Genomic DNA, 23842 nt, shown 5'->3' with positions numbered 1-23842 from the left:
AGTGCTTCTTTTTCCTTTTTGACAAAACTGCATATACCTGCTTGTATTAGCATGGCATTTGAAGAATATATTTTGTGATAATTAAGGTGAGACAAGACAAATAAAAGTCGATTCAAAGTTCCTCAAATCTTCCTGGTGCTAAAACAAATTAATATTCTTTTTGTAAGATTACACAGAGAGTAGCTTACATCAACATCCTTCAGTGGAAACACTTCAGTGGGATAAAACCAGTGAGTTATTTTGAAAACGATTTCCTTCACCTTAATTTTAAAGGAGTAGTCTTTAGTCTTCCTTCAGTTCAGGTCTGCACTGTAAAAGAGGGGAAAAAAAGTATCTAATTTACGGTAAAATACCGGCACAGCTACCGGTACTTTACCATAAATTAGATTTAGATTAGATTTTTTGTTGTTGTTGTTTCACAGTGTGGGCACAAAATGAAGGAGTGCAGAAATGTCTGCTCCAGAGTAAGCAACTGGTTATGAACGTTTGGCAGTTTCAGACGGATTTTAATATAACTATTAAATAGCAAAATATTTCAAAGAAAAACTAACTGAAGCACAATCAAAGGTAAATGGATGGATGTGATTGTGAACTCGGTTTACATTCAGCCACAAGATGGCGCTTTTGCCTCATAAAACCACATCTCATTGCAGCCAAAGTTTGGCGCAGTAAGTTGTTTTTTTTTGGGGGGGGGGTTCTACCTTCACAGTGAATGGTGTGGACCGTTAAGAAATAACGTGTTCCTGTCCGTTTGGATTTGACTGTTTGATTGATTGAGTCGGTAAGTGTGTTGTGACCATGGCAACGGACTGCTAGCTGCAATAGCATTTCGCCTAAAAACAAGGTGTATTTGACAGAAGATAAGTAGATGTTTTTATCATATGTCATACGTCGTTTTGTTGCAGTTCATTTGTTTAAATATCGCTGATGCATCAGCGGTGAGTCTCCCTGAGTGACAGCAGGGAGGAGGAGGAAAAGGAGTAGGAGGAGGAGGAGGAAGAGGATACAGACAGCAGATGCCTTTGCAGCAAACGACCGGGAGGATGTCTATCCGTGTCTGGGTGTTGTTGCGGGACTAAATGCGGATATGTTGAAGACAAATCAGAAAAACACAACTTTTATGTTGTCCCGTACCAGATTGAAGCGCTTTTAAAAATAGAAACATCTATTTAAAAAGTGTAACGGTCTTAATTCAGAGAGGACTTGGACTTCCTGTTGGGATAAAAATACAAGCTTTTAGGGACCATGGAAAGTGGAGATTTCCTGTCCTCCGTGGATCAGTTCATGCTGAGCCCCCTTGTCACTTGGGTAAGTGAACGTTCTGTGCACTATAAAACGGGAATTTTTAGAGGATATTAAAAATGCACAAATAATTTCATTGCAACGTTATTCAAACCTGGTTTGTTAACAGAAGTATAGTGGTTTACTCTGACATTATGAAATACTTAAATTTTGTTTGCAAGTTCTTAAACATTGTGTGAAGAATTTAAATCTATTAAGTTTGTACCCTCTGCTGTACAACTAAGGAATTTTATAGGTCATTAATAAGATGTGTTCTCTCCACCTGTGTCCCCAAAAATAAAGTTTGCTATAGAAATCTTAGTACACATTTTACAAATATTTAATGAATAGTTTTGTCAACTTTCATAATCTCTCTAAACAGAAGAAATACACAATTTTCACATATTTTATCTTGTTAAATGATGCTGCAGTGGTAACCTATTTAAATAACACTTGAATGCAGAGGGGCCTCAGATTGCTCTAGATAGTTAAAAAAAAGTAAAACAAATGAATAGATTAATTTTAAAGAATAACACTTGATTGAGATACTCAATTTTCATGAACTATTGACAAGTGGAGGTATTTTTCCATTTGACTCAGACAATACTGATCAGGCATAACGTCATGACCAGCAGTTTGACTGGTCTCTATCTATGCAGCCCAATACACACTGTGTATTCTGACAGGTCTGTGTCACAGACAGTGTGAACTTACAGTCTGTTCTCACATGGAGCACAGAGGTTTATCTGGAACTTTAAGCGTCTGCTCGGGTTAGATTGGCATCGTTACCTGCCCTTATCGTAGACTGAATCACTGGCATATCTTCATTTATAAAGGATGTCATGGTTTGTCTTGCACCGTAACAGGCCCACAGTACTTGATGACGCTCTATCTTTGTTGTCAAAGGTTATTCCCAACTAATTTTATTATGAACATTGTAAGCAGTAGCTTAAATGTAAGTAAGTTACTATAAAGCTGAATTTCCGTTCTTTTTTTAATAATAAAATCTACAAAAATGTTTGCACATTGGTTAAAGGCTAATAGAGTTTTTTTTTATCTGTGCAATTACAGAGATTGTGAATTCCCTTTAAAGCTCCTGCATGTCTTATTCTGTGATTAGGTGAAGACGTTCATTCCAGCTGATGAGGGAATCCACTTGGACTTTTCCGACCTTCTGGATGGAGTGATTCTGAACAAGATAATGGCTCAAATGTAAGTCAGCACACCTCACTTCACCTCTTGCAACATCTTATGAATATGAACACTTTCAGATCGCATTTCAAAACCAGTGGCAACATTAAAAAAAAAAAAAAAACTGGATGAGCATGAGTGACCTGTCAGCGTTGGAGATTTTTATAGGGCAGTAAATGTAATTTAGGGGCTGCTGGTGCAGCATCAGGCATCTTTATGCATCCAGGCATCAACAGTGCCGCCATTGTCCCTCTGCAGAAATAAAGAGGATCTTTGTTGTCAGCAGAAGACTTTAAGTGTAACTTCCTCATTACTTTCAGGTTAGAGTTTCTCAGAAAATGTTAGAATTAGCATGAATCCTATATGCGCTGAGGCCGAGCATTCTGGCTGCAGAAAAAAACAAACTGGCCAAAAACATAAAAGACATCATCATACATGCTGTCAAGATGCTACTTAAGAGATTATGATTTGCTCGCCTTCTGTTCTGTGCAGCTTTGCCCTCATCCATTATTAAAAGCCTTAACTGATGGTGTTCGTGTGTTTGGCCTTCATGTCTGGGCAAAGTGACACTTCAGAAATTAACCGCAGAGTCTGATTGTTAGGAGGTGGAGAAACTGATGACGCCCAGGCTGCACTTGTGAACAACTTGCCAGCATTCGGCTCACTCATCCCGCTCGTGGTCGCGCAGCTTTAAATGTAAAAACAATGCTGCAAGGAAGGGAGGGGAGGAGGCGGGATAATCCCTTGGATTGAGAGACCCTTTTGAGATTAGGACCTGCTGTTTAGCGCCAGTGGGACACAGATGGGAGATAAAGGTCCAGATAGAGGACAGACAGTGTGGAAAGGAATGCAAGCAGCCCTGAGATGAAATTATTGGTGTCCAGGCCTGCATAATTTTTGGTCATTTGAGGTTCACACTTTGCCAACTCAACTCAATTGGCTCATTTCCACTCGATCCAGTTTCCCAAAGTTGATGTGCAGCCAGTGAAAAGTGTAACGTGCCCCCCTCTGTCTGGCTCAAAAACCACCCCGGTCTGGAGCGATGATGTCACACAGGCTAAAGTTAGGAATGAATGGTGACCTTAGTCTTATTTTCACAGAAGAGTCTGAGCCTCGAGCCAGTTTGTTCTGCCTGTTTATCTGTTTGGAAACAGAAGATATGCCACTTAAAATGTGTTTTTCATGCTTTCCTATTTTCAGAAATCCTTCTGCTGCAACTCAGTGTCCAAACAAAGTGTGCAGAGATCCAGGTCAGAGGATCCAGAACCTGAACTTTCTTGTCCAGCAAATCAGAAGTTATTATCTGGTGAGCTTTTGGACAATTTCCTAGCGTCTTATCTCTTCGTCTTATCCCGTGCAAAACATGTTGTCTCGTAATCGCATTCTAAACGGGATCCCTGCATGTTTGGGATGCTGTTCCAACTTTGCATTGGCGTCACATGTTGTGGATCTGGTGGCCTAAATATCGGTCATGTCAGCAGATGTGTAATCAGCCCAGAAGAGAGGTTACCATGCAGCAGCAAGTAAAGCAGCATATGGAGACCAACAGGCAGAAATACTGTAGCTCTGTAGTGACTCATGAAATCAAAAAATCACAGTGGAAAATTTTGAACTGTCTGTCTCTCCGTCGGTCTCTCCTAAATCTTTCAAGATCACCACAGAACTGTTTCTTTATGGGACAAGACACTGTGTATCTCACACACGGACACGCCCCTGTTCAAATGAGATTGTGATTTGTCATTTTATCCTGCATAATTCAATACCGAAACACAAATATTCCAAGGGAAATATTAAATAGAAATAGCATAGTGATCTTGTGGCATATTTATGCACTCTGCAGAACTTTTTGATTCAGTTGAAGTCTTCTTGGGTCGGAATGTGTCAGCTACGGAAGCCTTTTACTGCCATAAACTACGGAGCGGTTTCTCGTTTTAGCGAGACGAGATTTAGATCTCGTTAAAATGAGAAAATTTAACTTATAAAAATATGTTCCTCTGACAGATTATGACTTGTTAAAGAGTCATAAAGAGGCTGGCTATGACTCTCCTTCTCACCCCGTTTCCTCTGTACAACATTAAAAGATCCCAAGAGGTGCTGCTGTTGCTTTCTTATTTAAAAAAGAAGATTTTTTGTTTGTAATGAGTTATAAATCTTACTATAATGACTTTTTTATATCTCATTGGGATGGGATAGTTCTCTTGTGATACAGATCCTAAATTTATGTCCAATGTCTGGCAGCTGGGCGCTTCATTAGTCAGCGTGCCACATCTTGACTTGCCAATATTTGCCCCAAAGTTCCCCAAATTTACCAGATTGTGTGGACATCTATTATCTGCAGCTTTCTTCAAGTGTATTTTCCTTCAGATTAATTTCTGGAGTCTTGGATGTGTGGTTTGAACAACAGGTGTCTCTTAGTGCGTTTCTTCCTCAACCCTCTAAGAGACACCTGGAGGTTTTGGGTCAAAGTTGACTGCTGTTTCAAGCTGTTCACAATCACAATCTGATGCATTAAAGTCGAAGTGAACAGTGTTTGTCACCAAAGCACAGTTTTCTATTCCTCAGTGAGAGGCCATTAACATTCCCGGCTTCCCCTCACCAGCAGTCACACAGGCTGTTCACACAACCAAGCTACCTATAGACTGAGGCGAATTTTGGACCTTTTCAGTGCTGCACTAAAGAAGCGAGCTGCACCGGCTTTTACGCATATTCATTAGCTGGATTGGTTTCTCCACGCACGTTCACCCAGATTTATTGAAGCATGTAGCCAAAGGTCTTGCATGTCTCCCTCCAGCCAAAATATGCAAGTTTTGTTTTTCAGTCCCCATCTCTTCCTCCTCTGTTTTCTCTTTTCTGCAGGATAATCTGAGACAATTAATCATGATTCCTTTGCCAGACGTGCTGCTGCTGGGCAGGACTCCTTACTGTGGTAGGTTTCCTAAAGATGCCTCACAGGATTTCTCGTCTCCATACTCTGTTGGAGCTTTGGAGCTTGGAAGGGCTCACAGTGTGCTTAGTTGTCAGCTGATTTTCAGCACACGTAGTTAGATTTTTTTTTTTTTTTTTTTAGGAATTTGAGGATGTTTGTAATAAAGTTTTTACTAATCCATGCAATGAAATTACAGCACATTTTTGTTGTTGTTTCTGTTGGACGATTGCAACATTAAAACAAGACGTCCTCACTGTCCATGGTGATTAATTCAACTCGGGCTGCAGAAGACTGCAGCAGAGTCAATATTCTCTCCTCCCTAACCATTTTATTCAATTGCACAATCAATCTAATAAGTGCACTGGCTTGTGATGGCAAAACTTTGGCGAATGTTGACCCAAATTCACCAGTCAAGTCCCTGCTCAGATGGTAGAAATCCTCCGTGAAGGATCCAGCTCTGATCGTTTTCCTTTTCCATTCTCTGCAGAACAAAGTCTGGAAGAAATGAAGAACCTTCTGCTCTTGTTGATGGGGTGTGCAGTTCAGGTGCGTTTGCTATTGATGCGTTCTTCTGTCCCGTGTGTTATGATAAGAACCTTGCCATCTTTTGTTGTTTGCAGTGTGAGAAAAAGGAGGAGTACATCGAGAGGATTCAGACGCTTGACTTTGATACAAAAGCTGCCATAGCCGGACACATTCAGGAGGTATCAGATGTTCAACCCTTCCGGTCTTGTCTTCTTTTCTCACTACACTGACTGGCTGTTTTCTTCATGGCCAAAAGCTGACCCACAGTCAGGAGAACGTGCTGGATCTCCAGTGGCTGGGGTCCAGTGGCGTTCACCCAGAGGAGATGGAGAGCGCTATGAGGAACATGGCAGCACACCTCCAACACATCCAGGACCAGAGGGACACCCATCTGGAGGTACAACTTTAACAACATGTTTTTATGAACATGTTTTACCTTCACGCATCACTTTATTCACAGGTTTTTAGAGTTGCACAGAAGGATCAGCTTGAGATCAGATGATTTTTGTAACTTGAGTGTAAGGGTGGGCGACATGGACTTAAAGTTTCATCACAATATTTTGTGGTGCAGTAAAAGAGTTAGGGTTAGATAAGAACTATTTATTACTATGTTTTAGTTAAATGTATGGCAGAGGCTGCATCAATCCCATTTGCCATGCTGTTTTTTTAGGACAACAATCACATAAAAAGTGAGATTTATGTCACTAAACTACACACATTAACAGCATTTAATCATATTTTCAAATTCATTTATATTTATTTATACTCTCATTGAACAATGGAGGAAATGCTAAAGCAAGCAATCCCAAGAGTATGGACAGTTTTGGGGTGCTAAACATCGTCAATGGGAATTTATCCTTTCAAGTGCAAATCAAAATTCTCACGATAAATGACAAACAATACGATAAACGCCCACCCATATCTGACTGACACTTTGACATTTGAAACCACACCCCCCTCGCCCCCAGATCTTTTCACTTCACTAAATCCAACTTTTCCAAGCAATAACATCCTTTTTTGTGAAACTTGTTGCTAAGTGAAGAAAGCTCAAAGTTGTCTAAGCCATCTAGTTTTAGAATCAGTGAAATCAGAGGAAAAAATTTGTTTCAGAAAGTTTGATTATTATGAAACAGTTAAATGTGGTCTACATGGTCTCTCATGGGTCAGCAGGTTACACAATCATGGGGAAGACTGCTGATTGGATAGATGTCCACCAGACAGTCATTGACACCCTTGACAAGGAGGGGAAGCCTCAACGCTTATTGCTAAAGAAGCTGGTTATTTACTGAGTGCTGTATCCAATCATATTTGTACAAAAATTGTGTGGAAGTAAAAAATGGAAAAGATTTATCGACACACTTATACAGATGTCTAAATGATTCAGATATCAGAAAAGGGTGGAAAATGAGCTGTAGTTATTTTTGTAACATCTTAAATTCACTTCCATTCACCTCTGCAGACAATAGTGGAGCTGATGCTGGAGAAGGAAGGAGCTGTCAGCTTGCTCAGCAGCCCGTCCAGTCCACAGCCTGCCAGCCGTTTTCCCAGCATGCAGCAGCAGGCAGGAACCCAGCAACATCTGGCTGTGGAGTTGGCTGATTCTAAGGCAAAGATCAGACGACTTCGGCAGGAACTGTAAGCACACCACAGATTAAGAGAAGATTGACATAAATACGCTTAAAAATAAGGATTTTATCAGGAGTTAAATAACAGGGTTATATGGTCTGCTTTTACCTTCAGAGGAGCTAATAAGACTTTGATTTACTAATTACCATTGGGACTGAACTTAATGAATATTTTCCCAATTTAGGAATATGTTTTGAGGTTTTTTTTTTTCTTTCTAGTGTCAAACCAAATCTACGTTTTACATATTTTTTCATAATAAATTCTACTAATTTATTTTAGTTGAATATACAAAAATATATGTTAATTTACAAAACCATTCTAATAATTTAACTTAAATGATTAACTGAAGTATTTTATTTTGTTCTTTATTGCTGAAGTTGATCAGGACCTTTTTTTCAGTCAATACTCCATGACCTTCGTTTGCTTTGGGTATAAAATATAAGATTGGACTTGAGAAAAGAGGAATGTGGACATCTATCTTCTCACTTTCTTGGGTCAGTGATTAGTGAACGTTAAAAGCTCTTCCCTTTTTTTAGCTGCTGGAGGAGAGTGAATGAACGACGGTGGCAGAGATAGCACAGGATAAGCAATGCCCTGCGGAGTTTGGCCCACATTGCTGCCTGCTTGGCAGGTTTCATTGCGGTGCACTATCACTGACCCACATTTGCTCTGCATTTCAGTGGATACAACACACACACACACGCTCACGCGCACACGCACACACACACACACACACACACGCTCACACGCAGACGCTCACACGCACACGCTCACACGCACACGCACGCACACACACACACACACACACAGTCACACATTAACCCTGATCCAATCCAGGTCTCAGTTCCACCATTTCTCTCCATCCAGTTGTCTCTGGTGTATTATCCTCTCTTGTTGGTGGGATAATTCCTCCAGCTGCCTCTGAGCAAGCAGAGATTTCAGGCACAGATTTACTTTGCCCTTTTAAATGGTTTGTCGTCTTTTCTATTTTTTTTTTATTCTAAATTTTTTATTTTGTGAGTTGTCCTCCCTTTCTCTGTGGGTAAAAACTAATCACGTTAAATTATTCTGTGATGCTAACGCAACACACCTAACTGCAGTTTCTCGCTGCATGCATCGCCACAGAGAGGAAAAGAGCGAACAGATGCTCGACTGCAGACACGAGCTGGAAAACGTGGAGACCGAACTAAAACGGATTCAACAGGAGGTACGACTTGGCAAAAATACGTAGTTACCCACTACTTTGTGTTGGTCAGTCACATAAAATCTCAGTAAAAGAGAGTTTTTTTGTTGTAACGTGACAAAATGTTCAGTTTGATGAAGGATTGGCTAACCTGAGAAACAAACAAAAAGAAAAACGCAAAGAGATGCTAATGCGTGCCCAGCGTTTGTTTTTGAAGACATATTTATTTCCAACAGTGACATGTTCTGTGTGCTTCCAAAATGCTTTGTCAAAATCTGTTAAAACAGCATTAAAGCCATTAGACTAAAGCAAAAACTGGTGGGAAAAAAACCCCCAACTTTTGAGTCAGAAGTTCTTTTCATATTTATAAATATCTATAATCTCCAGGATGAGTTGGAGGGAATGTCAAGCTTGTAGAAATGTGAAAGGTGTATTTTCTTCTTGTTAAGTCCTGCCTCTAAAGGGAAGTCATGTGTTTGACCTTCATCCAGAACTCCCAGCTGCAGGTGGATGCGCGTGCCGCCCGTACCTACCGGGATGAGCTCGACGCCCTGAGGGAGCGCGCCATCAAGGCAGACAAGCTGGAGAGCGAAGTCGGGCGCTACAAGGAGCAGCTGCACAAGATGGAGTTCTACAAAGCCAAAGTGGAGGTGAAGGCATATTTGATTGTTTTCCATTTTTGGGTTTTACTTACACTTCCTTTGAAAGTTAAGGAGTTACGGTTGCTCCTGATGCCACGCGTGCATAAATGTAGTTTGTTGCCAAGAATATTTAAAAGGTTTGAGGAAAAAGCTTGAAAATTTGAACTTGATAGGTTAGCTGTGCAAACGTATTTGGCGTGTCACAGGAGCTGAAGGAGGACAACAGGGTCCTCCAAGAGACCAAGGAGGTGCTGGAGGACCAGCTGGAGGGCTGGAGGTCCCGAACAGATCAAATCCACCAGCTGGAGAAACACAACCTGCTGCTGAAGGCCCGCGTCCATGACATGGAGCAGGTCAGGCATGTTTTACACAGAAGGAGCTTTTTGACGTTTCTGCCTAGAAGAAGGCAGGGACAGTAAGGTGATTTAAAAATAAAAGCACCCTGCATGACGGCAGTCTGTTTTTATTTTCGTTTTTAGTTACTCCGTTTAGGAACAAATCAAAATCAAAGTCTGATTTTTGATTTTTTTCGAGAGTAAGGAGGCAGCACAAGTCCACACACTTTAGTTTACTGTTTTCTCATTCCTCGCGCCACGCCAAGCCGATTCTTGAAGCGCTTTGTTTTGACTTCAGGAGAAAGAAGCAGACGCAAAGCGGATGAAGGAGCTTCAGGAGGAGAACCTGGCTTTGTGTCTGGCACAGAGGAGGAGCATGGAGGAGTCCCAACACCTGGGGTGGGAGCTGGAGCAGCTCTCCAAGACCGCAGACAACTCCCACGGTGAGAGAAAATGGGAGCAGCAGGCGTCAGAGGGAGGGGATGTTGTTGTGAGGTAGAACCTGCCTAAATATTTTCTGCTGTGTCCCAAAGAAGGACTGGCACATGAAAGCCAGTCAAAGACCGAGTTTCACAGGAATATGTTTTGTTTTCAGTTCCATAAAATTAGTAGTGAGGACTGATATTTAAGTAGGCCACCCGCTGCTGCGGACTCTCGGTCATCCAGGACATGACCGTCCTTGAGGATGTTTCAGCCTTCATCCATCAGGCTTCTTCATCAGTACAGAGCTTAAGAATGAAATGTCTCAAGAACCATTACTACTGAACCGGGCCACGACCAGCATGTTAAAAATGATTCAACTTTAAGCCAAGATAATTTAACATATTTAAATGAGCTACATTTTTACATCCGAAGTCTGACTCAAAATCAGTTTTTATCTTTTTTATTTGAATGAAAACTAAATTTTACTAAATATGTTTTATTGAATAAACAAAGATTATTTTATTTAATGATTTTTTTTATAGTTTGCCTTTAAACCTGTCTTCATTTCTACAATGAATTTTAAGATATTTGGTTGAAATATTTTTGTAATTTTGGACTGAACCTTCCAACTGGCTGACTGAAATTCAGATGCAGTTTTCTGCAAACCTTCACCTTCACAGCTTTAAATCCAGTTTAATCATTTGAAATGATATTTTCCTAAATTTTCTTTCATATAAAGTAATGCTTAAAATACTATGCATGTCTCCCTTTGTTCTCAGATCAATTAATTAAATAAAACTCTTTTTATTTACATCTAAGCAAACCTGAGACTGCTAATTCATTCAGCTTCTTTTACATAACTGGCCCAATTTCAATTTCTGTAAATTGAAACAGGAAATGTGAGGCCGTTTAAAAGACAGGTTAGCATTAATGCGCATCTTTTTGGTTCCAAACGTTACAAACTTTTGGTGTGTTTCTTCAAAGGGCCACAGACGCTGAGCGAAGAGGTCAGCGAGAAAACCCGGAGTCAAATTTTAAAGCTGGAGAAGGAAAACCAAAGACTCCTGAGGACCATCGAAGAGCTGAGAGCTGCAGCTCATAGCAGCTGCAGGAAGGCCAAACCCAGCCCCTGCAACGCCAACCACTTTACTTCATCGGCAGAGCAATCAGAGACAAACGCCTTCTCGGGAGATTCACGCTGCCAGCAGCAGCTCATCACAGAAGAGCTGGAAGCAGGCCAAAGTCGGATCCTTCTCACGGGTTATCCGGACTGTCACGCGCAGGAGAACGGACACCTGCAGGATCAAGACAAAGAAATGGTGTCGGATCTGGAAACCATGGAAAATAACCACAATCAGCTCCATTGCTGTGTCGGGTCATGCGGTCACTCCCCAGGCTCACAGAGCAGAAGGCCACAACACGGCAGCGCTCACACAGGTGTGCCAACACGTCCATCTTATGCAAGCAGGCACACACAGCGGCTGGAGGTTAAATGCAGGGGTCTGGACACGCTCAATCAGCAGCTACAGACTTCTCTTTACAACACCGGTAGGTTTGGTAGCTTCACTCTATATGCTTATGTAACTATTCGAAATGCCACGGTTTACATTATTTTACTTTACTGCGCTTTTTGAGAACGTAAAGTGCAGCGTTTGGAGGCTGAAGTTCAGGAGCTGGAGGCAGAAAACCAGGCCCTGCAGGCATCCCTGGAAGAGCTTCGGATCTCAGCGCGGCGTCTGGAGCAGCTGGAAACCGAGAAACAGAACCTGGAGCACGAAACCTCCACGCTGGAGAAAGACAAAAGGCAACTAGAGAAAGAAAACCGAAGACTCCGACAGCAGGTGGAAATCACATTTATTTGATAAACTCATAAAACAGGTGACAGTATAAGGCCTAAAAGAGCTACGAAAGTAGTTTCCTGGTTGTTATGTTCATCCTTTCCAGGCCGAAATTCAGGAAGCCAACTTAGACAGCCGTAACGTCTGCATGGCAAGCTTGGAAAGAGAAATGCGTCTGCTGGTGAAGGAGGCGGAGGGGTTAAGAGAAACATCTGAGAGGGTCAAAAGCTTGGAGAGAGACAACAGGGAGCTGATCAAACAAGCTGCTATTGACCAGAAGACCCTGGCAACCCTCAGAGAGGTGAGGATAAACCACATCTATACCTCTACAAATCTGCATGGGAACGTTTAATTAGTGTCACTTGTGAGAGTATTCTTACAATTTAAAGCTGTCCACATGTTACATCCTCAATGAATTGTACTGGAATTTCACGTGAAACTGCATGGTTTGTTTTTTTGTGTGTGTGTTTTTTTAAAGTGTGGCATACTCTAATACAATTCTTTTTTTTTTTCTTTTCGGGCTGCAATTACGAAAAGTGTATTTAGTGTATTGACTCTGAGGGGATGAATACAAATAAATAAATCCGTCTTTGCTTTTCCTTTCACTCTACAATGACGCACTATGTTGGTCTGCCAAATCCAAATAAGATATACACAGAAATCTGCGGTTGAAATTTGACAAAATGTGAAATAGTTCAGGACTCATGTCATTTAAAATGCTATCCACCTTCAGGAGTTGGTGAGTGAGAAGCTGAAAACTCAGCAGAGAGACAACGAGCTGGAGACGCTGTCCCACCAGCTGGAGATGAAAGTCCTGAACCAGGAAAACGCGCAGCTAGAAGCAGCAGACAGCAGGTTCGTGCAAACTGCTTAGATATCAATTCTAAAAGATGTTTTGTATGTTTAAATATCTTACGTGATTTTATTTAATGTTTTTTCCTGAGATAGGGTCAAGATGCTAGAATCCGAGCTGGAGTCGTCTCTGAAGAAGTCCCTGCAGATTAAAGATGACAAGATGGCCGCCCTGGAGGCTCGGCTGCAGGAATCCTCCTCTCTAAACCAGCAGATTCTGCAGGAGCTGAAGACTGTAAGTGAAGTCAAAAGGTTCAGATCTTTATTTGATTAATTTCTGCGAGTTAAACTTTCAACAAAACGAAGAGAGGAAGTGGAAAACACGAATAAATATTTTAAAAAAAACGATGGATAAGACAGAAGCAGTGGCTTCTCCAGTCAGTTTCTTAATGAAAATGGAGCCGTAGCTACACCGTAGTGTGAACACTACGATGTCAGGAGTAGGGAATTCATTCTAGAGAATTAGCTGATTGTCGAAGTGAAGCTGCACACCTCTACCAGGTGAAGCTGAGCCACGAGGCCCTGCAGCAGCGGCAGGAGGAAGAGCGAGCGGCGGCGGGTTCCAGCCCTCCAGCGCAGACCAACAAGGCCATGACGGAGTGGCTGCGGGAGAGCCACGAGGCTACCAGGGGGCTGCTGAGGCTCAAAGACCGCCTGATTGAAGTGGAGAGAAACGTAAGTAGTTTGTTACTGTCGACCACCGAGGCAGATCCTGTGTTACGACAAGTCGCCGAGGCCTCTCTGAATGTGACTCTGCCGGAGGTCTCCTCTCCGTTATTAGAAATCGATCCGTGTATGTTTAGGAGGAGGAATAGCCCCGCTGGGATGTACGCCCTCCACTCAATAACAGCTGGGATCGACTTCCGTCCACCATGAGCCTAAATAGGTCAAACCAGGATTGGAAAATTAATGCATGGCTGCACTTTACAGAAATTGGACAATTTTGGATTTAATCAGATTCTAACCAGCCTGGTTTATTTGTGCTGGATTAGATTGAACTGAGATGAAAGATGCATACATTTTATCTGAAATACCATGAAATCTCTTTTTTGAGTTTTTTTTTTTATTTTTATTATTATTATTATTAGAAACTATTGCTAAGAAATTAAAAAATTGGATGAAATTATTGATGACCTTGTTCCAGTATAATCTAATAATGATTTGACCTTGAAAGCAGAATGTGATGACTTGGTCATATATTTTGAATCTTTATAATTATGAAAGACTCAGTACCAACATTATAGCAGAGGCCAATATTCTTCCATTGAACTTTTCTCGGATTTTTTAGGTTTTATTATATATCATTGTCAGGCTCTTGGTTTGTTTTGGGGTTTGACCTGAAATCTTTTGGAAATATCAGTCTTGTTGTTACCCGACCGAACCACAGGATTGTTGCTCTCTTTAGGCAATTGGCTGTTTTCCAGTAGCCATAAACTGACTCATAAACCTGCCTTAGTTGAATGAAATGTTCTCTTGTCTTTGCCATTTTGGAGTGGCTAGATAACATGAAATGTATTTTACAAGTATTAAATAAAAATAACAAATACAGTTGGGTTGCGTGAATCGTTAGTGGGTCAATGATTATATCTGTAAATTGTGGAATTTGTCAACACTGATGCGCTGAAACAAAAGCCTGGATTCACCTTTTAACATTACGCTGCATAAGAATAATTTATTTCACACATCTAAACCAGAGGTGCAGGGTTCTGTAATCTGTTGGTGGTCCTGAGCGACATCTGTTTCTCTTGAAGAATGCCACTCTGGAGGCCGAACGGCAGGCAGCGCAGGTCCAACTCAAGCAGCTGGAGAGTCAGTCGGACAGCCAGCAGGCTCAGATCCTCGCCCTGCAGAGGCAGGCCGCCTCGCTGCAGGAGAGCAACACGGCCCTGCAGACACACAACGCTAACCTCCAGGTCCCGCCTCAGTACTCCCTAGATATTGAAATCATTGCAACATAGTCGCCGGTGAAGCAAAACCACACAAGGCGTCAACTGTTCTCCCTCTGCAGGTGGAGAAGTCGACACTAAATTCCCAGAGTGCCTCCCTCATGGCCCAGAACGCTCATCTGCAGCAGCAGCAGTCCGGCATAGAAAGTGAGCGTGACGTCGCCATACAGGAACGGGAAGAGCTGCGTGGCGCTCACGAGCAGCTCCTGCGAGATCACGAGCGACTGACGGCTCTGCACGAGCGACAAGCCATGGAGTGCGAGGCTCTGCTGGGGAAACATGCCTGTCTGAAGAACGCCCACCGCACGCTGGAGCTGGAGCATCGAACTTTACAGGACAGGTCAGAGAGACGAGATGTTGGCAGGATGACAATGAAAGCTGTTGTTTTGGTTTGTTGCGGTTTTTTTTGTTGTTGTTTTGTTTTGTTTTTTCACATTTATTGAGGTTACAACTCCAGAAAACACAAACAGGGGCTGTAGTGCAGGCCCCCAAGTTTTCGGCTGCCCAGAGATTTAGGATGTTTTTACAATAAATGCATGTTTTACAAACTTTTCAGCTTATATAAATGTCATAAGCCTTTATGAAGTGTAGAGTTTTAATATTGTTACATTTTTATCAACGTAAAATGTGGATAAAATGCTGCTTTTTTTTTTTTCTTTTTTTAAATAGGGCACCAAAACTATCTCAAGCCCAGTGGCCCTAAATCCGGCCCTGCTTATAAGCTCAAACTTTAAAGTATTTTACTGGAATGATGTGGCTTTCTTTCAACAGTGGCATTCCTCTTACCTCTCTTCCATAAAGGCCACATTTGTAGAGCGCAAAACTAATAGGTAAACACATTTTCTCACATGAGGTATGGATCTCTGCAGTGATTAAAAAAATCAGTATAATTTTCTTAAAATTTGACAAAAGATTTAAAAAAAAAAACTTGAAGGTGTATGACAAGTTTTGCAAGCAAGTTTAGTCCATGACAGTTTATGGTTTACTAAAAGTGCGTCGGTGTGCGCTCATGTGATCCGCCTCTGTCTGTGATTTTTTTATTTTTTTTTTTTTGTTTTGTTTTTAGATATAACAACCTGATGCAGCAGAGAACTAAGCTGGAAGAGCGAGAGAAAACCTTAAAGGAGGAGCAGATGAGGATCTCTCTGGAGAAAGAACAGCATCAGACAACAGCGGCCGAATGTTGCAGGCTCCGCGACGAGAAGGACCGGTAAGAGAACATAAAGAACAGACGCCAGACTAACCCGACGCTGGGCTCACCGTGCTTTTTTTTTTTTCCCATTTAAAGGCTCAACCGCACATACCGGCTGCTTCTCAGCGACAACGAAGCGCTGACAGTGGACCACAAGCTGCTCAAGAGCCAGCTGAACGAGGCCAACCTGAAGTACACCTGGCTGGAGGCCGACTTCTCCAAGCTGAAGAAGGAAGACCAGGAGCTGGACATCAACTTCACAAAGCTCACCAACCAGTGTGAGGTATTGGACTAGCACAACGTTTTGTTTTGGGTTTTTTTTTATGATCTGCTGCCAGCTTTTAAATTATACTTTGACATGCAGTTCTTTCTATGATGATCACATTACCTTAAAGTATAACTAGTCCCAACTGAGACGGTGTTAGGACAAATATTGCAAAACTGGACAAATTTACTCAAAAATGTTCAAATCTGCGCAGAAACTCTCAAGAAACTATTTACTGTTTATCCACAAAAAAAAAAAAAAAAAAAGTTGATTTGGGGTTTAGTTACACTTTAGGTTTACCAACTTTTGTTTGCGCAGCTCGATTTGAGCGAACTAAAGATTGATTTCTGCGTGTGATGTTTAGTTGCTGAGTCAGCTGAAGGGGAACCTCGAAGAAGAGAATCGGCATCTGATCGGCCAAATCGAGACCCTGATGCTGCAGAACCGAAGCTTGCTGGAGCAGAACATTGAAAGCAAGGATCTGTTTCATGTTGAGGAGCGACAGTACATGTAAGCAGCACGGAGGACGCACACAAAACAACCCGATGTCATTATTTAGTTATTAAGTTTTGAATAAGATCACTTGTCCCACAGTTACTAGCACTCGGGCTGGTGATATTTGAACTGTATTTTGAACTCTTCTTCTCTAGCACAAGTTTCGATTTCTTGGATATTTTCTTGTCTTGCTGCTCTTGAAGACTGGCTAAGATAAATGACCACTCTGTCGCATCACGATTATGCCACAGAAGAAGTTTTGTTTTACTGAGAAAAGGTTTCTGCCTTACAAAAAATGATCTTGTTACTTTTATTTTAGGATTTGTGGATTGTTGGAACATCGAGCTAGAGTTGCACAACATGCATGTTTATCATTAACACATTATGACTAGAAACAACTGCTAGTATTTGCAGTTATACAGTTATGCTAGCAAGTACTACTTATTGTACATAAGTACAATGATTCAAGCTCTGTGTGATTGCTATATAATTGGTGAATTTTGTTTCTTAATGGAACAGAGAATGTTTGCAAGAGTGCATTTATATGTCCTGGTGAAATCATTATGAGCTATAACTAAGTTGTTTCTTTGCTAAAACAGCAGGTGTAAACAAATGCAGACGTTTAGACGAAAAAAAAGAATTTGATTGTGATCCAGTCGGATGGAAAGGATCAAATTTGAATGACTTATGAGTGACAGCTTCAGATAAGAGAAGATATACTTAGGAACATTTTAAGGAAGAAGAAAAAAAATAAAATAAATAATAATAATAATAATAATAATAATAATAATAATAATAATAATAATACCCCAATGGTGTCTCTGTCTTTGTTCAGTGATAAGCTCAATGATTTGAGAAGACAGAAGGAGAAGCTGGAGGAAAAGATAATGGATCAGTATAAGTTTTACGACCCCTCACCTCCTCGCAGGTAAACCGTCTCTGACAGTCACACAAATGCTGAGTGAATCAAGCAGCTTCCATGTTGCAGCTGCTTCTGCTGAGATGCTTCTGTTTGCTAAACACAACCATCTCAGTGCACATTAAGATTACAAACTGGAAAGGTAAAGTCTGAAATATGAATAGTTGGATCGTCAACTTCTTGAGAGTTGCTAGATGGAATGTTTGATTTGTGCTCCTTTTAATTTTTTATTATTTGATTAGTAAAATCAATAATCATAAGTAGAGGTGGGCATTGATTGCAAGTGATATTTCACATGTTAAGAATTTTAATTTATTGTCGTCACAGTTTACAATCTCCCAAAACATAATTAAAATATAATTCAGTGCAGCTTCCGTGTGCAGCTTAGTGATATACTCACACTTTTTATTTGACTGATTTCACATAAAAGAAGTGTGTTACAAATCGCATGTTTTTCGAGGTCAGTATTTGTGTTTGTGAGGTTAAGATTGCGGCGTCATGCAGTCCCATCTTTACAGTTAGCTAAAAAAAAAAAACAAAGAAGCAGTAAGAAACAGTTCTTATCTTCTTTTGTTTTTTTTTCCATTATTGAGATGCTACCACAAAATATCCTGATTAAACTCTAAGTCCATATCACCCACTCCTAACCATAAGACTCCAGTTTGAATTTTGAACATCTGAGTTCCACCTCTGTTGCCTCCATCATTTCCACCATGTTGCGCTGGCAGGCGTGGCAACTGGATAACTCTGAAGCTGAAGAAGCTGATGAAGTCCAGCAGCCGTGAAAACGTCCCCGAAAGCACCCAGGCCGAAGCCCTCCACTACGGCGGCTCCTTCATCAGCTCCGACGGATCGGGAGGATCGGCCTCCACCTCAGCGGGTGACTTCACCTCACAGCAACGTGGCAGCAGTGAGTATGTGAACCTGAAACTCACCGCATCAGGCCTGTGACTGTCAGAGAGGAAGAAGCAGTTTTATCTTCGCCTTCAAAATATGGAATTACCAAATGTTGACTGTTAATAAATAGTAAATTTGTTTAAAAACTATTTACGGACGTGCTTCTCTGTTCTGAGCCTCGACGCAGTTTGATCGTTGCCGTTTCTTTAAATATGCTTGACTACATTAAATCACAAATCAGCTGAATTGTCTTGTTAACACCGATCCAAAAACTCACATGAGCATTTTCAACATTTGTCATTTTTTTTCTGCTCAAAGACGGCGTTGCATGCCACGTCCAGACACTCATTATTCCTGATGGATTTTGTGTGTGAAATTTCTCCAACACTCATAAACGTCTCCCTTGTGTCTTTTTCTTGTTTATATGGATTCATTCCCTCCCTCTGTCGACCTTTGGATTTTGTTTTCCCCTTGTGTTTTCCTCCCCTCCCATCGTCATGTGTATTTGTCTCATGTGGTCACGCTGTGGTTTTGAAAAGCCCCCGTGAAAAAGTTTCCCCGTTTGAGGAGCAGGCTGAAGGACAAAGACAAAGTCAAGTCCATCTTCCGTCGTTCTTTGTGTAAGAAAAACCGGTGTGTCCACCGCCTGCTCTCATTGTGACTCGCGTCTTATAGCAGTAATTCCAGCAGTGCCTTTGCTTTATGCTACTACGTCATAATGTGCTTGGTCCTTGCAAATGGTGCATTGCAAACAGAGTTGGGTAGTAACTGGTTATATTTACTAAGTTACTTTTCCTTGGTTTGCTTTTACTATTCTGTACTTTTTACCTTTACTTGAGTAATTTTGTCTGGAAGTATCACTGCTCTTACTTGAGTTAAATTCCTGGATGCTCGACCCACTCTGAGTATCCAGAACAAGTTTATTTTGGCCAAAAACTCAGCAGACACAGACACACACCTGCAGTTTTTGTTAAAGTTTAATAAGTTTCATACTGAAAGAAACTGATTTGGAAGAAAGCTTCTTTCGCAGTATCTTGATATTTTGTAATTGTGTTATTGATATGGATCATTTTCATTTTGATCTCTAAAATATCAGGATCTCCTTTGATATAGATTTCACTTTATAGTTTGGTCTGTCTGATTGTGTTACTTTTAATTATTACATGACTGATGTTTTGTTTCAGTCTTTTTACCAAATGTGTTTTTTTTTACTCTTAACTCTTACTTGAGTAAGGTTTCAGATACTCTACCCACCTCTGATTGCAAAAGCATTCGTACCACTCAAACTTTCTCACATTTTTGTGTTTTCTTGAGGTTTTATATGTTCAATCTGTGCAAAGTACTGAATAACAATTAGAAGGGGAAAAAAATGCCTGGTTTTTAATGTTTTGTTTGAAATAACAAAACTGAAAAGTGTGACGTGCATTTGTATTCAGCCCTCTTCACTCCAAAAATGTTACTCCAAAAAAGTAACAGGATTTATACGTAAAATCCAGATGTTCTGTGAAGTCCACAGATGTTTGTTGGAGAACATATGTGAACAAATAGCATCATGAGGATCAAAACAGACAGCAGACAGTACTGGGGACATTTAAAGTTGAGCTATTTGAATCCAATAGAGAATATGTGGCAAGTCTTGAAAATGAATCCATCCAAACTCGCTGAACTTGAGTATTTTTGCGAGGCAGCATGTGCGACAATTTAGTATCTTGACATGCAAAGCAAGTACAGATTTACAAACATAACAAAAGTTTTTTTTTTTTTTCTTTTTCTTTTTACAAAGTATTGACACAGGGAGGCTAAACATAAATGCACAATACACTTCTGGGTTTTATTTTTGTCAAATAATTAGAAAGCCATGTGTTACTTTCCTTCAACATCACAATTATGCACTGCTATTTGTTGGCCTATGGCATAAAACCCCAAAACAATACATCAATGGTTTTAGTTGTAACCTAACTAACTGTAAAGATGGTTATAGTTGTGGACATTTTTGCAATATGCTACAGTGTTAGCACTAACAGCAACATTACAATGTCCATCAAATCTTCAGCCTCATTTCATCAAACTTCACTCATTTTCTAAGTTGCAACAGCTTCAAGTGTCATTTACGTTCCATAACGGAGACAACTCCTTATGAATGCAGGAACGTTGTGGCGCTGCATGAGTTTTGCCCTTCCAGCTGCAGCAAATTCGCCTTCGCAACCGTTCTGTGCCGCTCACATGACCAGACGGACAAACTACGCTGTACTGTGCATGACACGTTTCACCTGTCTGTCCATTTCCCCCACCCACCCAATCACTCCTTCATCCTTCAATGTAGCTTTGAGCAGCTTATCCCAGCCATCGACCTCATTTGAGACAAAGCAGGAAACTGATGCGGACGAAGGCCAAGAGGATCTGCTGACCTCGTCCCTCTGTACCTCCGTTTTATCCATCCTCCAACATCACCAGCATCATCCCACCACTCTTCCATCTGGCCATTTCAACAACAGCACCCCTGTCACTGGCCCAAACATTTCTGAGCTGTGGCTTACAGGTAGAGGCAACCAGAAACTGATGTTGTGTTGGATTTCGTCAGCACTAGTAGAACAGCACTCAGAGGCTGAAGCTGTAAATCCTGTTCTTGCTGGGTGGTGATTTCCTACTTTTTTTTTTTTACATCCTGCAGACAAAGATTCGAATGGCAGCTCTGTGCCATCTGGATGTGAAGAGAGCGACGGGCTGCAGAATCGTGGTAAAACCCTTTGATTTCCTGTTTAGAGGATTCAGTCAGCATGCAGATGTGCAGTCAGATCAGGAATTAGGCTAAACCCCTCAAACTGCAATCATGACCCTGTTTTGAATTAATCTCTTTCCTGTTCGCAACTGGAGAGCTGGAGGCTCTGCTCTACTGCTCCCTGTTGGCCATTACTGTTTACTTACTTCCCCCCTACGCATCAGTGTGTTGAGCACATTTGCCTGTTGAGAAGAAAAAACTCCAACAGATTGAAAGGAATATATAAATTGCATATAAAAAAATTATGTTATAAAACATATAGTTGTTTTTAAAAGATGTTTTTCTGCAATAGTGACCTTTATCAGACAGCAGATAAACAGGAAATAGAGTGGACATAGAGAGAAGGTGCAGTGTGTTTGTTATTGTTGTCTTGCTTAGAAATTCATCCGTGTTACATCTGTGCAATTTTTAAGAATGCCCCAAAGTATTTCTCTATTATTTTCTCTTTTTTGGGGGTCTGAGAAATTGTCTTGCTTCTTTAAATGAAGTCTGCCAGTCCCCTATGCTAAAAAAAACAAAATAAAAAACAGCCCCATATCATGATGCCTCCACTACCAAACTTCACCGTTTGCATGGTTCATCCATAATGTTTAAAGTTATAGTACTAAACCATAAAGTCCCAGCTTTTCATTGGCTTCTTCGAAGGTTCAAGGTATTTGATACTTATTTTCTTCATTTTTAAAACAATGTAACTTTATCTTTTTACTTCTCCAGGGACCAATGCGGTCCAGTGTCGAGCCCAGAGTGAGAGCAGCGGCGAGTTGAGCCTGAGCCTGGAGAACGAGCCTTGGTCAAACGGCAGCAGTCCTGTCCAGCAGCCCCCGTCACGTAACTCCTCGTGTTCCTACCTGCCGCCCAGTGACGTGTCCACCCCGCAGCCCCACTCAAAGCTTCAGCAAAGCAGGGAGAAAGCCGCCACGATGCCGACTCCCAGCAGTCTGAACGCAGACATGCTGCAAAGACAAAAAGATCCAGTGCTGTCTCAGGACTTCTGGCTCACAAGAGGCACGAGAACCATCCGAAGGGGGTCGAGGAAAAAAGTGTCTCGTCGCTCCTCGGACTCTGGCAGCGCAGGCAAAACTAGCTCAGAGCTCGACGGGGTAAGCTCCAAAGACGAAAAAGCTCAAGCCTCTGCTTGTTCGCCGATCACAGTGCTGTATGTTCAGGGTAAATCATCCTCAATGTCTGGCTGTCTGAACTGCTTCTCTGCCCCTCTTGTGAAAGAGGCACAGCTGGGGGAGTTCAGGTCTCCTAAAAGTCTCCCTCGCACCAGGAGCGTGATTTCTCCAGCGGAGGGCTCATCTCGACGCTCCAGTGTCAGCGGCGACTGCAGGGCGACTGTCCAAACCGAGCAGCAGGAGCAAGCACAAGAACAAAACTCTGACGTAAGAAACATTGAGCCTGGGCCCGTTCCTCCGGTCAAACCTCCAAGAGATCCAGCGGTTATTGTTCCCACAAAACACCACAAATCCGTTTTGCAGGAGCCGCCTCTTGGTTCGTCGTTCACCTTTAACTCGGTTTTCTCAGACACAATCTTCAGTGATTCTGAGATCACCGCAACAATCTTGGACACTATTGACATGAGCACAAATTTCCTCGGTCCTAATCCGTTGGCAGAGCAAAACTCTCCCCCCGAGAGAGGAGAAAACGCTGAGGAGACACCGCAGACACGGCTCGGCTCTGGAAACGAGCAAAGCGAAACAGCAGAGGAAGCAAGAGGGCTCACAGTCGAGGACTGACGGCTTTCAATCACGTAACACCTGGTTCTTATGGGTCCTTCAAACACATCGGTTTGAATCAGAATACACAGAATTGGCTGTGATACAAATCTTCAGAAAGTGTCAAATAATTAATAGTATTCTTTTTTTAGATATTTGTGTTTTTAGGACTTTTTATTTTGTTTGTTTATAAGTAAAGGCCAGTGTCAATTGTTCACTCAGTGTAATATCGGGACAATGAAGTGTCTATTTTATTTATTTTCATATTGAATCGAAAATACTTATTGGAGATGTGCAATATTTTTCAGGTAGAGTTGTATCAGTACAGGACAGAATGTCCAGATGTTGATGTCTATGATACAGCATGAGGCTGTGAATCTGTGACCAGGAGTCCAACAAAATGTTACACTGTAGTTTCTGTTCACAGTTATGCCAAGTTATTATTAACTGTTCGTTAATGTTTTTATTATTATTATTATTATTATTATTATTATTATTATTGGTTAAACTGGTGCTTGTCAGTTTTTATTTTGCCTATTTTCTTTTACTTATGTGACAATCCTGTTATTTCATCTATTTGATTTTTGCTCAATCTCAGTGTTCAAACTCCCCTCCTAAACCTGTAACTTATTATTACTCTAGTAACTAGGAGCTATATGATATTAAAGCGTGACCAAATGACTATCCTGGATGCCGTTTTCCTATAATAAAGCGAAAAGACGTTAAAAAAAATAGATGAAAGCCGATGTGTTTTATTTTGAAGTCCTTGTCTCCGCCCCTGTATTCTGATTGGATTGTAACTCAGGCACG

General features: G+C 41.3%; 1 protein-coding gene across 6 annotated transcripts; it reads left to right on the top strand.

Moving 5' to 3' along the window:
* The first annotated feature begins 573 nt into the window (after positions 1–573).
* On the top strand, positions 574–23764 carry LOC103131615 (girdin-like). Of its 6 annotated transcripts, XM_016666197.1 has the most exons (30): positions 574–781; positions 906–1308; positions 2402–2493; positions 3673–3778; positions 5329–5398; positions 5886–5944; positions 6019–6102; positions 6180–6320; positions 7383–7558; positions 8675–8756; positions 9224–9382; positions 9580–9726; positions 10007–10151; positions 11116–11679; positions 11767–11972; positions 12046–12270; positions 12703–12824; positions 12918–13056; positions 13323–13496; positions 14573–14734; positions 14830–15107; positions 15834–15977; positions 16056–16242; positions 16589–16734; positions 17555–17647; positions 18367–18548; positions 19075–19155; positions 20859–21074; positions 21207–21272; positions 22029–23764. In XM_016666197.1, the coding sequence occupies exons 2-30, from the start codon at positions 1246–1248 to the stop codon at positions 23051–23053; spliced, it is 5334 nt and encodes a 1777-aa protein (XP_016521683.1). In that variant the 5' UTR covers positions 574–781; positions 906–1245; the 3' UTR covers positions 23054–23764. The 6 variants fall into 6 exon arrangements, with proteins under 6 accessions (XP_016521683.1, XP_007543357.1, XP_016521678.1 ...); XM_007543295.2 differs by lacking the exon at positions 574–781 and having other exon boundaries at positions 796–1308; positions 12076–12270; XM_016666192.1 differs by lacking the exon at positions 574–781 and having other exon boundaries at positions 796–1308.
* Positions 23765–23842: the final 78 nt, after the last annotated feature.

Source organism: Poecilia formosa, unplaced genomic scaffold, assembly GCF_000485575.1.
Source record: "Poecilia formosa unplaced genomic scaffold, Poecilia_formosa-5.1.2 Scaffold11, whole genome shotgun sequence".
Lineage (NCBI taxonomy): Eukaryota > Metazoa > Chordata > Actinopteri > Cyprinodontiformes > Poeciliidae > Poecilia > Poecilia formosa.
This window is presented reverse-complemented; position numbering and strand designations above follow the sequence as displayed.